Source organism: Clytia hemisphaerica, unplaced genomic scaffold, assembly GCF_902728285.1.
Source record: "Clytia hemisphaerica strain Z4C2 unplaced genomic scaffold, Clytia hemisphaerica genome assembly, whole genome shotgun sequence".
Classification (NCBI taxonomy): domain Eukaryota; kingdom Metazoa; phylum Cnidaria; class Hydrozoa; order Leptothecata; family Clytiidae; genus Clytia; species Clytia hemisphaerica.
The window spans coordinates 155,090-169,411 of record NW_027103486.1 but is presented as its reverse complement, the minus strand read 5'-3'; the positions used below and the strand labels follow the sequence as shown (position 1 = coordinate 169,411).

The 14,322-nt window shown below is 34.1% G+C and overlaps 1 protein-coding gene across 1 annotated transcript in view; it reads right to left on the bottom strand.

Annotated features, from left to right (window-relative positions):
• LOC136798622 (receptor-type tyrosine-protein phosphatase epsilon-like) overlaps window positions 1-14,322 on the bottom strand; it is a 39,764-nt gene that overhangs the window by 14,506 nt on the left and 10,936 nt on the right. Inside the window, exons 11-15 of the mRNA XM_067055255.1 lie at window positions 13,978-14,199; window positions 2,491-2,588; window positions 1,950-2,049; window positions 668-879; window positions 142-473 (exon numbers count right to left, since the gene is read on the bottom strand). Coding sequence (XP_066911356.1) covers window positions 142-473; window positions 668-879; window positions 1,950-2,049; window positions 2,491-2,588; window positions 13,978-14,199 — 964 coding nt within the window. The remainder of the gene's footprint in view (window positions 1-141; window positions 474-667; window positions 880-1,949; window positions 2,050-2,490; window positions 2,589-13,977; window positions 14,200-14,322) is intronic.

Genomic DNA, 14,322 nt, shown 5'->3' with positions numbered 1-14,322 from the left:
TTCTCATATCCATTCATTGTGCCTACCAAACTAAAAACGTGTTTCTAAAGAAAGTTTGGAGGAAAAATCCTCCGCTTTTTCACATATAAATTTCAAACATTTCTAAAAAATTCTTTTTTTATCTCCTTAATTTTTGCTTACCTGCAATGTATAATAGGTGGGCCAGGATGTGTTTCTTCATGTTCTCGACAATGTAATATAAAGGAGATAACCGAACCACGATCATTTGGCGTCCCAAAATCTGGCCATTCTTCAAAATGGTATTGAAATATCATACGTTCCTCTGGACCTTCCGTGCCGTCAGACACTTTTTCAGTGGCTCCACGACGCCGTTCGTCAGCCGTTATGGAGGTTCGGACCAGTTTAAGTTTCCGTATACTGTAGTTAGCATATTGAGACGTTTCAATTAAAGTGACGTCATAGTTTTTGTAGGATTCTTTTCCGCTGTTTGGCCAGTATTGATCGCATTTTTTCTGAAAAAGAAGAAGCTAATTTCAAGACTAAATATACCAATACAATAGTAACATTACAAAGTATTTGTAGCGGGTTAATCTCAATTCTAAAATGGAGACTAACAGTTGTTAACTAACAGTTGTTGATATAGAACTCAAAATATAGTCACAGGTGGCTTCAATATGGACAAGTGAGATTTCAAAAGACAACTTACCCTTCCGCGTTCGAATAGGTTTGTCAGCATTACAATAATATGAGATTTCCGTTCCCAGCACATTCTCCAGAAATCACTGACCGTGTGTGTAAGAGGGGCCTGGGTTGCAATGAATTGTGCAGGAGAGTTGTAACCATCCACGTAATTGGCATTGATGTAATTAGAACCGACCACGCCCTCCAATGACATCAACCTGACGCGTGATTGGTCATCTGCAACAGTAAGATGTCGATAACTTTAAAAACCATAAAACAAAAAAGTCTCCAGATATTTTGACTAGGATAACTTTAAAACCATAATATGATACAATAGAATAACCAAAATATTTAGACCATCCATCACATATGAAGTTATCTGTATTTTGTATTTTATTCAAAAATAATCTAATTTTCGCGGTATTTATTTTGCGAATCGGCCCTTTTTTAACTATAATTTATTTTCCTAGAGCTTTTCGCCAGTGTTTTAGGCAAAAAACCAGGTGTCAAAAAATTTTCGCAAGCATTAAATTTCGCAAATTTTCGGAAAACTCGCGAAATATAATCCTCGCGTAAATTAATCCACTTAAGGCAAAGAGGGGGATGAAGGAGGTTCAGTTCAAAAGTTCGTCACCCACCTAAGCAGAAAGATTTGCGAGGGTGGAAAAAAGACTTTTCTCCTGCTTCTACAGGATGGTAGAGGATGAATCTCTTTTACCCAGATTTAAACATCTAAACGCAATCTGTTTCTGGCTCTAAGATTAATCAATCTAAAGCTAAAGATCGCTGCAAATGAATCTAAAATGAATGACTACAATTTGACGCTCTCTAATTCGACGTTCTACTATTCGATAATATTAAAAATGACTGTCATAGAGAGTGTCAAATGTATTTGAATTCAAACACCGTCTTGTTCCTTGAACATAATGATAATCATAAAACTTAAAGGGATAATCAGATGGTTTGAGATATTTAGATCACAGAAACCTTCTGTAGTCCTTAGTAAAACTTCAAAGTATTTTTGTGTAACAGTTTTCCAAAATCGAGATATCAAAATTTGAAATTTTTGAAAATGGGTTCTTACACGGTTCTTACGTTGAAATTTTATTGTTTTCATCCTAAAAACCAAAAACTTGGTACTTAAATATCTCGACTTTGGAAAATATTTAGGCAAAAATATTTCAAGGTTTTGCTCAGGACAATAAAGGATCCCACATGCCAAATATCACAAACCATCTGGTTATCCCTTTAAACACACCTTGCTCCTTGTACATAATGATAACCTTAAAACTTAAAATACGACTTACATGCCACGATATCAGGGTACCGATTTTTCAATCTGTTTGCTTCTGTCTTGGAATTTTCATATGTGACTTCATTCTTTTCCGGATGATTCGGACCTAAAGACTATAAACAACCCAAAAACAAAAGCTTACCGTGAATCTTACGTACGAAAAAATCAGCTGATTCTCGTCAAAAATCCCATTTATAATCTGATAACAGTAACACAAAACGGAAAACTTCAGGTGTTAATTTAAGCTCTGGAAGTTTTGAGTGAATTATATTGGTTTTTTCAAATGTGAGAGAGGTCATCCAGTGTTTCAATACTTATGATGATTGTCAGAAATTTGTTATCCGGTACGGTCATGACGTCCGGTCCAGAAGGATTTGAGCACAAACACAATGGCGGCAAACATAAGTCACCTACGGAAAGGTTTTGTCACTTGCAACCTTTTAAAGGCTTATACACATAACAAACTTAAAACGCCAAAAAGTTTTTTTTCTGGAAAAGCCCATTCAGATATAATTCAAAAGGGTAAGGTTTCATAGTTAAAAAACATAACTTACGGCATATTCTTCAGAAAACAAATAATCGGTATTCGCGTGTAGCTCTGCAACATGTTTCTCAAACTCTTCCAACGTCATGGGTTGTCTCTTGGAAGTTTCTAGATCACAATCAGAATCAGAAAATGCATCGTCATCATATTCCTCACCGTCGTCAAGGAAACATGATGGCGTCCTCGGTGGTGATGAATAGTACGGGTTAAACGAGGCACTGTTGATACGTATGAATAAGTGAGGCACCATTTTGTCACGCCGTTTTTGTTGGACTTTGGACTCACCAACAGACGAGTTATTTAAATTAATTTCTGTGATCTCACGACCGATATTATCTAACACTTCTTTCATTTTTGTGAATTGCTTTTCGTTTTTTAAATACGTTTTCAAAATATTTTCAATTTTTTTTTTCAGTTTTTTTCGTCTGAAATTGAATCGTAACGTTATTTAAATTGAACTAAAAGATGTGGATATATTTGAAACAATGTCATGAAAAAGATCATCATATTGGCAGGAGTGCAGTCTCCATAATTCGAACACGCAAGGGGAACACAAATTTGCTCGAGTTAAGGAAATTTCGAGTTATGGAGTAAGGTATTGTTCACTGAGAGGAACCATACAACTTGTTCGAGTTTTTAAGGTTCGAGCTTAAACTGTATAATCAAATTTTGAACAAATTTTAATCCCACGTCATACAGGACGTGTAACTAACGTGAACATGTTTCAAAAAAAAATCAAGGTCATACTATTTGAGAAAAAAGGGAAAATCCCACGAAATCTCATAGGCACAAACGATTTGGAAGCGCATTAACTTAGGAGAGAAGGATAGTTTTATCGCCCAAAAGTTCAGAAATGATTTAATAAGGCTATAAATCTCTCCCAAATTGAAATATTCGATTACATTTAACAGATAGCCCAAAAGCAACTTTCTTGCCCGAACTTCAAATTTCGAAAAACGAGTAAATAATTTTCAATATATTTCGACGCAGATTGCCGAACTGAATCAAATCCTCAGAAAATTATTTAATCAGATTTTTTCTTTCACTTAATGTTTCGTCACCAATGTATAAGAAGGTCAAGGTCAACACGCACTTCTAAAACAAAAAACTTTAACAAATTAACCTAACAGCAGCTCGGGATGTGTAATAAAGTGAAGTGCGTAACGGGTATTTTCCCTCAAATATTGCGGTAGAGTTGTGTAAAATTTGGTAGCTTAGAGGTCGATATTCAATTTAAATCTCAGACCCAAAAGGTTGGCACCTGTTTGCCAAAATCACGAACATTGAAAATCTTTCCTTTAAAACTTACAAGTTACAACTTACAAGTTACAAAGTTACAAATTATAGATAACAGGAGATAACTGGAACAAAAACAAGAGAAAGTCTTTCAGACCAAAACTCTCAACACTTGTTCAAAAGCCATTACAAAACATTACAAAAGTACAAACATGGTTAAACTAGTTAATATGTTAAACTCTCAGTATTAAAACCCCCTGAACAAAGGTTTAAAACTGGCACAAATCTCTGTAATGAGAGATTGAATTCAGGAGGTTTACTAAAGCTTTATTTACATTCTAAACATTAACTTTGTTTTGAAAGACTTATCATGTGACGTCACTCTGTTGACACGAGAGTGAATTTCTCGTGTTTCGTCGTGTCATGTGTAGGAAGAAGTTTAGAATTCCTTAATGGGTAATTAATGACCTTTAATAATACATACTTCCCAACTAAGTCAAGTTCCATAACACAGCCGGTGTTGGCAGCCGTTTACACACTTAGTCCTCTCTCGAGCTTGAGTTTTCTACCTAGTATCTATGAAAGTATCAGAAAAAATCTCGACATCTCACTTGCCCTGGGGGGGGGGGGGGGGGGTATGTATGGACGATAATGGTCAGTCTTTCACTTTCTTTAGGTTAATACGAAAATCAGAAGATTTCACAGTAGACCCTCTAAGGGTTGGAAAATTCACGAATTTTAGGGATTTTTTTTTTGATTTCGAGAGAAGAAATTGTGAAAATGTCTCTTTAAAGGTAAAACATTAAAAAAAAATCATCGAAAATTTTTCAAAAAAGTTTGTTTAAGGAGCACTTTTTCACTAAAAACTTGGTCTCTGTAAGGGTCGGTTTTCAGAGGTCCCGTCCGCACATACCCCTAGTGCCCCCGGGCACCTATCAAGCTTACGCTTTGATGATGAAGTTTGTGATGTAGTAAAGTGTTCATCTTTCGACCAAATGACCAACAAATGTTCAAATAATGAAACTAGAAACATAACCCCTCGATTCAAGTGCCTTATGATTTTCTTTGTAGTTTCGTAATGAAGACACAACACAATGGAAAATCACGGGGCACTTGAATGAAGAGAGATTGACTCATTATTGACGTAAAGAGTCGTCTTCGTGGTTTGAAAATGTATGTTCTCCGCAAATTTTCCGCAGAATATAACCGAACCCAATTTCAAAAAAAAAATACAGAAAAGCCTTAACAAAAAAACAAACAAACTAAAAACAATCCCAACTTCCGGAAAAGCTTAAAAGACGGTATTTTTAAGTACTTCCATCGGAACAAACATTGGAGTACAAAGTGTCAGACAAATAAGTGGGATATCTCCATGCAAACAGAAAGACAACAACCAAACTTTTGACTTTTAAAAGACCCAATTGTAATATACGATTTGTAATATACGATACGATAATTTAAGAACATTTTAAGGCTTTTAGGACTCCTAAATCCTAATTTCTTAAGCTTAAAACCCAAAAAGTTAAGAACATCCAAAGTCTTTCAAGATGCTCTTAAAATTTTTGAGGTTTACAAACGAATAAAGTTCAGAGCACCCGAAGATGTACTTATAAAAAAGTGTATATTTTGAAAAACAAGAAAAGAAAGAGAGCCCAAAGACGTTTTCTTTTTTTGTAAAAACAAACTATAACACCATAAGGCTTCAATGGCCAAAATGTTAAGAAAAAGTTAAGAACAGTTTAAGGCTTAGCGGACTCTAGAACACAGGATTTCAGGAAAATCTACAAAAATATTCAAAAAATGGCTAAAATAAGAACATGTTAAGAACATTTTTAGGCTTAAAGCTCAAAAAGTTAAAAAAATTCCAAGGTTTCAAAAATTTTCATAAAAAACGTGTAGTGTCCAAAAAATTTCACCATATCCTTATACAAAAGAATCCCTTCCCTAAACTTCGTTTTGTGTATAAGGAACACATTTATTAATTAACTAGACATGTTATTTAACGAGTGATTAGAGGGCCAATTAACACTCTGTCATTATCACGTGGTCAAATCTGTGACGTCATAATTTGTTTTCTTCCTCAGTAACGGAAAATTTTCTTGAAACTTCATGTTCCCTTAACCTTTTTCCCTACAGTAACAGAATTTTAAAAACGATATGTTTAATCCCTCTACATTTTTTTGTGTCCGTTAGAGCTTTTATTTTACACATTTTTTTATAAGAGTCAGTAGATCTTTGACGAGGCTCTGTTTTTCTTAATTTTGTTTTCACTCTAAGAAACTCATTATGTATTCCGTTCTTATTTCTTGGGGAGACTGAGGTATCTTAGGTTGAAGACCCTACCTTCACTAACTCGAACATTGATTTGCTAAACATTCAGTTATGTCAGGCTCAGTATTTAATTGTTTTCAAGCCACACTGTTCTTAAAAAATCGCTCTTATAAAAAGGGTGTGAGACGTAAACACCCCATTTACCTAGTCCAAAAGAAAATCCAAGGTTTGAAGCCTAACATAACATCCACACCATTTCCCACATACACAACACAACAAATAATACACGAGATATATTTTTGTCCATGACCTTTCCCAAATCAAAACATAAGCTCGTAAACGTCATCTTGAATGTCTTGACAAACTAAACTACTATCGAAAAAATAAAATATTTCAAAAATTCTGTCATCAGGCATGTTGCTTTATGACAACAACAATGTCGTCATCAAATTCGTCAAAAAAAAACGTCGTTGCCAATTAGCGCAACGCATGGCGTCTTTAAGTAATAATGGTCACTCGTGCCAAATAAAGAATAAAAAAAAGCTCTTCATAATGGGATAATTTTTGAATAATTATGTAAAATTTGGAAAATCAGAGTAGCCTCTACTTAGTTTATTAATCATTAATCAATATGTAATGGATTCTGAGAAAATGACGTCATAAAGTTAGCAAAAGGCATGCCTTTCTTTTGGATGATGAAAACATGTGAAAATGTAAAGAGCGCTAGATCAGCGATAATTCATGGATATCATTTATAAAGCAATTCGACGACAAAGAACATTCCGTCGTACGATTTGACTTGAAAGGTCTCTCAGGGAGATTGGGTGCAATACAGATGACGTCGTACCTTTTCTTTGTAAGAACAAACAAGGCCAACATTGAGAACATCCTAAGGATTCGCCTTCTCAAGAACATACTATATATTTGTACAAATACACTAAACGTACTTCCAAAAATGGGAATTTTGTAAACATTTCATGTACATTTTTAGGCATTTTAAGGCTTAGAGTCTTAAAAGCTAAGCATCCGAGGTTTGCAAAAGCATCGAAATTTCTTACGTTCTTATAAAGATAAGATAAGTATATAATTGAATACTAAGCTCTTGCTCTTGCTTAAAACTGCGTTGGCATATATGAAGAAAAATCGATCTTTCTTAATTCTTAGAAATTGGATAAAGTGGATTTTTAACAACACAGTTTTCAAGTGGGGTCATACAAAAATTCAATTGAGATTTTAACCCACCCTGAGAAGAGCAACATTCGAATTTCTATCATAAAGATGAAAACTTCAATCTCTAGCCTCATTTGAGGGACCCTCCCTCCCCTTACGTAGGGATACACCCCCATCAGTGCCGTAGGAAGCATTTTCATATTGGGGGGAGGGGGTGAAGTTTAGTGACACCGGGAGGGCCAGCTCTAGATTGCTTGAAAATGCACTCAATTGTGACAATTATGATAAATCAAAAAAGAAAAACTTTAAATTTTGCAAAATAACCATTTTTGAGAAAATTATTGGGGGGGGCCTTGCCCCCCAGTTGCTACGGCACTGCCCATTCAAATATCAACCTCTCTTGGGAAATAGGAAATCAAAAGTCCCACATACGAAAATCACAGATTCCCCTCAAAACCTAAATTAAAAAGTTATTGACACCCTCAAAAAATACCAGATTTCTTGTATTGGATGCTACACCTAAATATTGAAATTCAAGATACCTCTATATGACTCAATAAGAAATCGAGTACACAATTAATTCCATTACTTTATAAATAAATTGTGACTAAGACATCTTTAAAAACAGCTGTAACATTTGGTTGAAAACTGGGAGGAAGGGCTTATAGAAACAACGCAAGGAAGTGTTAAAATGTTTAGAGGGAAGACATGATACAAAACAAAAAGGCGAAAAATATGTGCTAAGACTTGATTTTTTATGCATTCTTACCATACGATAAGATATTTTTCTAAAACGATATACGATATAATATACTCTCACTAATTCGAACGGGAATGCCAATCTGTTCGAATTACAGAGAGGTTCAAATAAAACTATTTTGTTAAGGTTTGACGTGAAATGAGATTGAGTTCTCGAATAATAGAAGTTCGAATTAGCAGGACTTCACTATAATACTAAATTGGACAAAATTGAGAACGACCAAACATCCAAAAAATGGAAATGCCATAAATGAAAAACACGGTGCAAAGTAACGTTACAACATCTTGGTCTATTGCAAAATACAGTAGATTCCGTCTTCTAGAGTTAACATTAGATTCGACAAATAGTCAAATAGTACAGTAAAAAACATCGATGACATAAAGAGACTTTTGAATCAAAATTCAATGAAATTATGACGTCACAGTAGAGTGACGTCATAAAAAGGAATAAGTAATCAATGAAAATGTTTCAAAACCCATCCGTTTTATGCAGATATCACGAAATAGCTATGGTTTACTATAACAGGAGGATGTGAGATGTGAGATGTGAGAATAGGTAATAATATATTCTCATACTCTCAAATAATAAAATCTTTGTAAGAACGCCGATTCTCAAGAATGCCAAAACTAAGAACTTCTAGCGCAATATTCTGTAAAACTAAAGCAAAACTGCTAAGACCGTTCCCCATTGGCACAAGATGCCATAATGCCCTTAACATAAACAAGCACTTTAAGTTAACGAGACTTACTTTTGTCGAAAGGTGAAGTCACAAAAAGGTCACAAGAAAAGAGCAAAATGCAAATGAATGAATTTCATGGTTTGGCAAAACATAACCAAATTCAAGTCTAAGCCCTATCCATCAAATTTTTGTTTTAGAATGGCTTTGTAAACTATCCTTTTTTCCAGGCACTAACAGTTTTACACCAGTTATAATAGCATCGTCATGACACCCCTGTGTCACAGACCCGGTGGACCCCCATCCCCGGGGAAAAATAGGCCAAAAATCGTCCCGGTGGAAAAAATACCCTACATTTTCAACCCCACTGGGAAATTACCCTATGATTCTATCCCCATTCAAAATTGAATGGAAAAAATTGGACTCCAAAATCATCCCCACTGGAATTTTCGAGCTGGAAACAATAGATTTTCTATACCCATTGGGATTTCGATAGAAATTTTCATCCCCGCTGAAGGAAAAGGGACCACCTGGGCACTGAGACAGGGGTGTGTGATGAAAATAAAGATAAATCTCTATTATAATCATGAAATCACCCTGATAGCAACAGAATGTTGGAGAACATAATCAGGCTTTCACAAAATCCAATAACAAGCTCTATGATAAATTCATCATCATCAACAACAAAAAATATAAATGTTCAAATTAAAGAAAAACAAAGGAAAGTTCCACACAATTTAATAACAGCGAAAAAAAGGTCTGTCGAACCAGATCTCTTTACAAAACTTCAGTATTACATTTTACCAACCAACAAAATAGCAGCAAATCACAAGTGAAACACAACATGAGAGAACAACGTCTTGTAACTAACCAATGCATATACTTTTCTTGTTATAATTCGATCGGAATCCAAATCATTTATAAGAACAAGTCATGATTTTTAACGACGAGAACTCAACAAAATAAACATTTAATCTTGAGTAAATCAAACATACCAAAAACTCAAAATTTAATACTTGTTTAATACAAAGAGAATTCCAGGGAGATGATATCAAAGCTGTTTTTAAAAAGCTTTTGCATTTCAATAAGGTATTAAATTTTGTTCCAATGAAAAACTTAATACAAGCGATTGTAATTGCTTTCTTTTATCCAACTTGATTTGTTAATTACAGTGCATTCTTATTACAAGCATCAATCGGTGAGGTAACAGACCTTAGTCTACACGAACTATATTAGAACATAAGGCTTTGTTGACCAGCGTTGACCAAAATATTAAGAACAGTTTAAGACTTTTTTGGCTCTAAAACACATAATTTCTTAGAAATCGCACAGAAATACTATCAAAATGGAGCAACTAAAAAAATTGAAAACTCAAAAAGTAAAGAACGTCCGAAGGCTACAAAAATTTGGAAGTTCTTATAAAAACCTGTCGTCCTCTATGTAATATTCTACGAAAGAAACAATGTACACCATAGAAGACAAGATTTGGGTCCCATACCATTTTCTGTTAGTAATTTAAAGCGTTAAACTGGTGCGAAATTGAACAATTATTTTTATGACAACTTTCAAAATGATTAGATCTATTTCTATGAATGGAAATGCAGTATTGCATCACAGAAGACCTCAAAAAGGAAACAATTTATGATTTGGTTTTCCGCTACGAATATGTTGACAGGATATTAGAGAAAATCTTCTTCTTTATAGTGAAGAAAGGGAATACAAAACTCGTGGTTATGGTGATTATAAAGACCAGTCTTGATACGATGAGCTCATCTTAGTCTCATATCGATGCTAGATACCTTATTTGAAAAGAAAATTCACTTTGCTGATCCCTCCCAATACAAATAAAAGTTGAAAATCTACCGACCGTATTTCGAGAAAAGTTTGTCAGCACCAAAGTAACATGCTGCTATAAATGTATCCTTAAAGGAGAGATCATATCAAAGATAGGATATCAAAGAGTAAGATAGGATGGACGGGATGAAAGAATCAAACATGGCAAAAAGACTGACAACACTAGTATTCTGATCTTTAATATACAATAAAAAATATATCTTATCCAGTTTAACTAAAACTCCTGGTGAAGGGATGCCGAAAAAATGTTCATAACATATTCATAGAGCCTGAAAACTATAACCATAACACTTCAGTTCTTAAAAAGACACTATATAATAAGCCTCTCTTAGTACGAGATTTCCATGTAGTGAGGCTTGCAGAGCTGATGGAAAACTTTGATAATAATTTAACACAACAACAAAAGCCAACCTTCTTTCACCATCAAGATGAAAGCCCGAAATGTCTTGTCTGAGTGATCAGAGAAAAGAGAAAGAGGATAAAACATATCATCCTTCATACATTATGTATAAGATTAAAAAACTTGAAATTTGTAAAATCATCAAGAGGATATTGCAGTATGTTTGTTTGGACAAAGTGGTTTTGAGACCTGATAAATTATCTGCACAAGTTGAAATATTGTCCATATACAAAGCATCTAAAAGTGCCCAGACTATATTGGTATATTTGAGTATTTTATGCTTTTTTAAGATCCACTGCATTGTTTCCTATCGATCTCATAGTTCTTATAATAAAAAAGTTTGCATATTGAATGTCGCACAAGAAAACGAAAGTGCAAAAGTGATGTCATGTATGAGGCATGCCATCAAAGGAGAGATAATATTCTATTGATTATGTTTTTCATAAGAAATATCTGCAGAAGATTTTAAAGTCATTTTTTGCAAATTTTTCAAACAAAATATAAGTAAATTTGACACTACTAAGTTATGTCGTGGATGCATTTGCCTGATATAATTTCAATATATACAATTAAAATCTTTTGAGCAGTGTTGAAGTTAAAGGCTCTCACAGGCAGTAAAAAGGAATAGTTTCAGTTGCTTATAATATGAAGTCTCTTTACAAAGAATACACTTGATTTAAAAGGCACTTTAAACCAATTTGCTTTTGGTTCTTCATGACTTCAAAGATAGTGTAAATATTTTCTTCTCAGAAATGATAGCTTCAGTAAAATAAAACTAATTAACTGAGCAGCTTAAGCAGGGGAGGGGGGTCAGTACTAATATCCCAAGCGTTTAGTGACACGATGGTACACGTTTTTTTTATAAGAACAAACTATAAAAGAGCATAAGGCTTCGATGGCCAAAATGTTAAGAACATGTGGACACGCGGACTCTAAAACACCCAATTTCTTAAGAAAATAGACAAAAATATTCAAAAAATGGCGAAAATAAGAACATGTTAAGAACATATTTAGGCTTAAATTTAAAAATGTTAAGAACATCCGAAGGCTTCAAAAATTTTGTATGTTCTTATAAAAAAACGTCGGTACAGGCTTTGTAAACAGAAGAAATATTGGCACATTTTGGTACTGAAATGAGTCGCATCTTGGTAATTTTGACTTCTTTTTTAGGATCTTTCGTAATTTTTCAGTAATGGCTTTTTACTATTGGAGAATATTGCCTAAATCCAATTTCTCTGCAGCACACAGAGTAAAATATTTGAAATAAGTGTCATTGCAAAGTGATCTATAATACAAATGAAATAGAATCGTTCCTGAATGCTCCCAAACGAACATTTATTTTCAATGAACCTATTCGAAAACATTTTAGAATGTTAAGCAGCGTTCAAGAACGTTTTTTAGCGTAAATGATACAAAGCATGTCCTTTCAAGTTTTTGTTATAGAGTTCGGTGTTCGAAACCTGTAGTTGTTTTAAGTCAGAAATGAAAACAAAATGGCAACTTGGTCTACAAAAAGACACTCTACCATTACTGTGCATGTCCAATCATACCTTGTTAGTAGTTTGACATCATTGATAGACAGACCAGTGAAAGTGATCAGAGCAATGAAGTAAAAGCCCGAAAGGCTAGAAGCGAATCTTTCACCTTTCTCAAACAAGTAAAAGTAGAGCCTTAAGATATACGCCATCATTTTTGACTAAGGATTAAAGTTAGCGGTTTCTTTGTCTGGGAGGTATTTCGTGAAATCTAGCGGCAAATTTTACTTTCAATCTGACATTTGTATAAAAACCACGCGCGCCGCTGAAGACCGCACAACTTAGGTAGGATTTAGCGGCGTCAAATCCTACGTAGGAGATTCGCTTCTAGCCCTTCAGGCTTTTACTTCATTGTATGGAGTTTATCGCTGAAGAATGAGTCAAATATGGAAAAACTTGATGGTCACAACCACACTATTTAAACAAGTTCAACTTACAATAGACCACATTAAACTTCCTTCCTACAAACCATGGTTTACTGTATCAAACATCCTTCAACAAACCAAGGCAGGTTGACAAGTTACTAAAAAAACCTTCTGAACTAAAAAACCACCAATTCGATAAAAATCTATGTCGGAAAATTGTATATCCCAAACAAGGAACTGAATAACTGAAAACTTCCTTCTCAGAATTGTAAACCACGAAATTCGATAATTTTTTTCTCATTTAAGACCCTAAGATTTATGATAAACCAAAGAAGTTTTTCTCTTCATTTGGGTAAGTTTAATCTTGGTCTGATTCTATTTCTGTATGTTTTTCAGATTCATTGAAAAAAAACTTTGCCCTGACCCCAGTTTAAAATATAATTGTATGCATGAGAATTTAGAAGCTCAAATAAACACAAAACTAAAAAAACTAAAAATTATTCACGCCGATTGGGGCATAAACCTAGTGACTTTTGTAAAAAAAAGCCAGATAATAATGTTAAAATGAAAAAGGAAAACTAAGAAAAAAAGTAGAAAAAGAAGGAAGAATAGATGGATTTTTCTTCTTCTTTTTCAACTTAATTTTTGATTTGAATTTCTAAAATAAAGTCGTAGACAATGAAAGTCATTTTCAATACATTCCTATTTTAAGTCCATCAGCGAACAATAGAAAAAAATATCGTGGCCTAAAAAGTGAAATTTTCAACTTTTCACTAGTCGTTTTCACACTTATCTTATTTTTGGGTCAGCAAAAAAAATAGTGCCCCAAATTAACGCATCAACAGATGTGCCAGCTTACGTATTACTACTTGGTATTTAATACTGGTTTTAGGCCTGAAAAAGTATTTTTGTTGTTCGTGTCAAATGAATGAACGATTTTTTTCTATTTAAGACCCCGCACAATAGAATACCTACCCTAAACTTATCAAGAATTATAAAGTTCACAAAAGAAAACATAATATGCGAGTTTCTTTTTCCTTGGTTTCGAAAATATTTCGACTAACAAATGAAATAGTAATCGGTGAGGGTTGATCATGGGAAAAAAATAATAGAAAATACATCATTAAGGTTATTTCAAACCAGAGTTAGAAGTGAACTGCTGAGTCGAGGCCACTAAGCTATACCATAAGAGCATAACAATATAGAAAACAAATAGAATAGCCTGTTTACCTGCTCTCCGTAAGCTCATTTTCAAACCAAAGGTGAATGGAGTGGATATGACACCTTCTGGTGAATCCAAATAAAATTTACTGGTTCCTCCAACTCCTAACGATTTGCGGTGGCAATAACAGAATGCAAAAAGGATGGATGAGAGAACAAGGAAGACCATGACGCAGATAACAGCAATCAAAAGGGATCTCTCCTCTTTCATTTGTGTGCCAGGTTTTAAAGCTAAAGTGGAAAAAAATAATTACAGTTGACGCTCTCTAATTCGACGTTCTACTATTCGATAGGCTCCCTTATTCAATGAAATTTAAAGTCCCCGTCAAACTCTCATAAACGACGCTCCCTTAT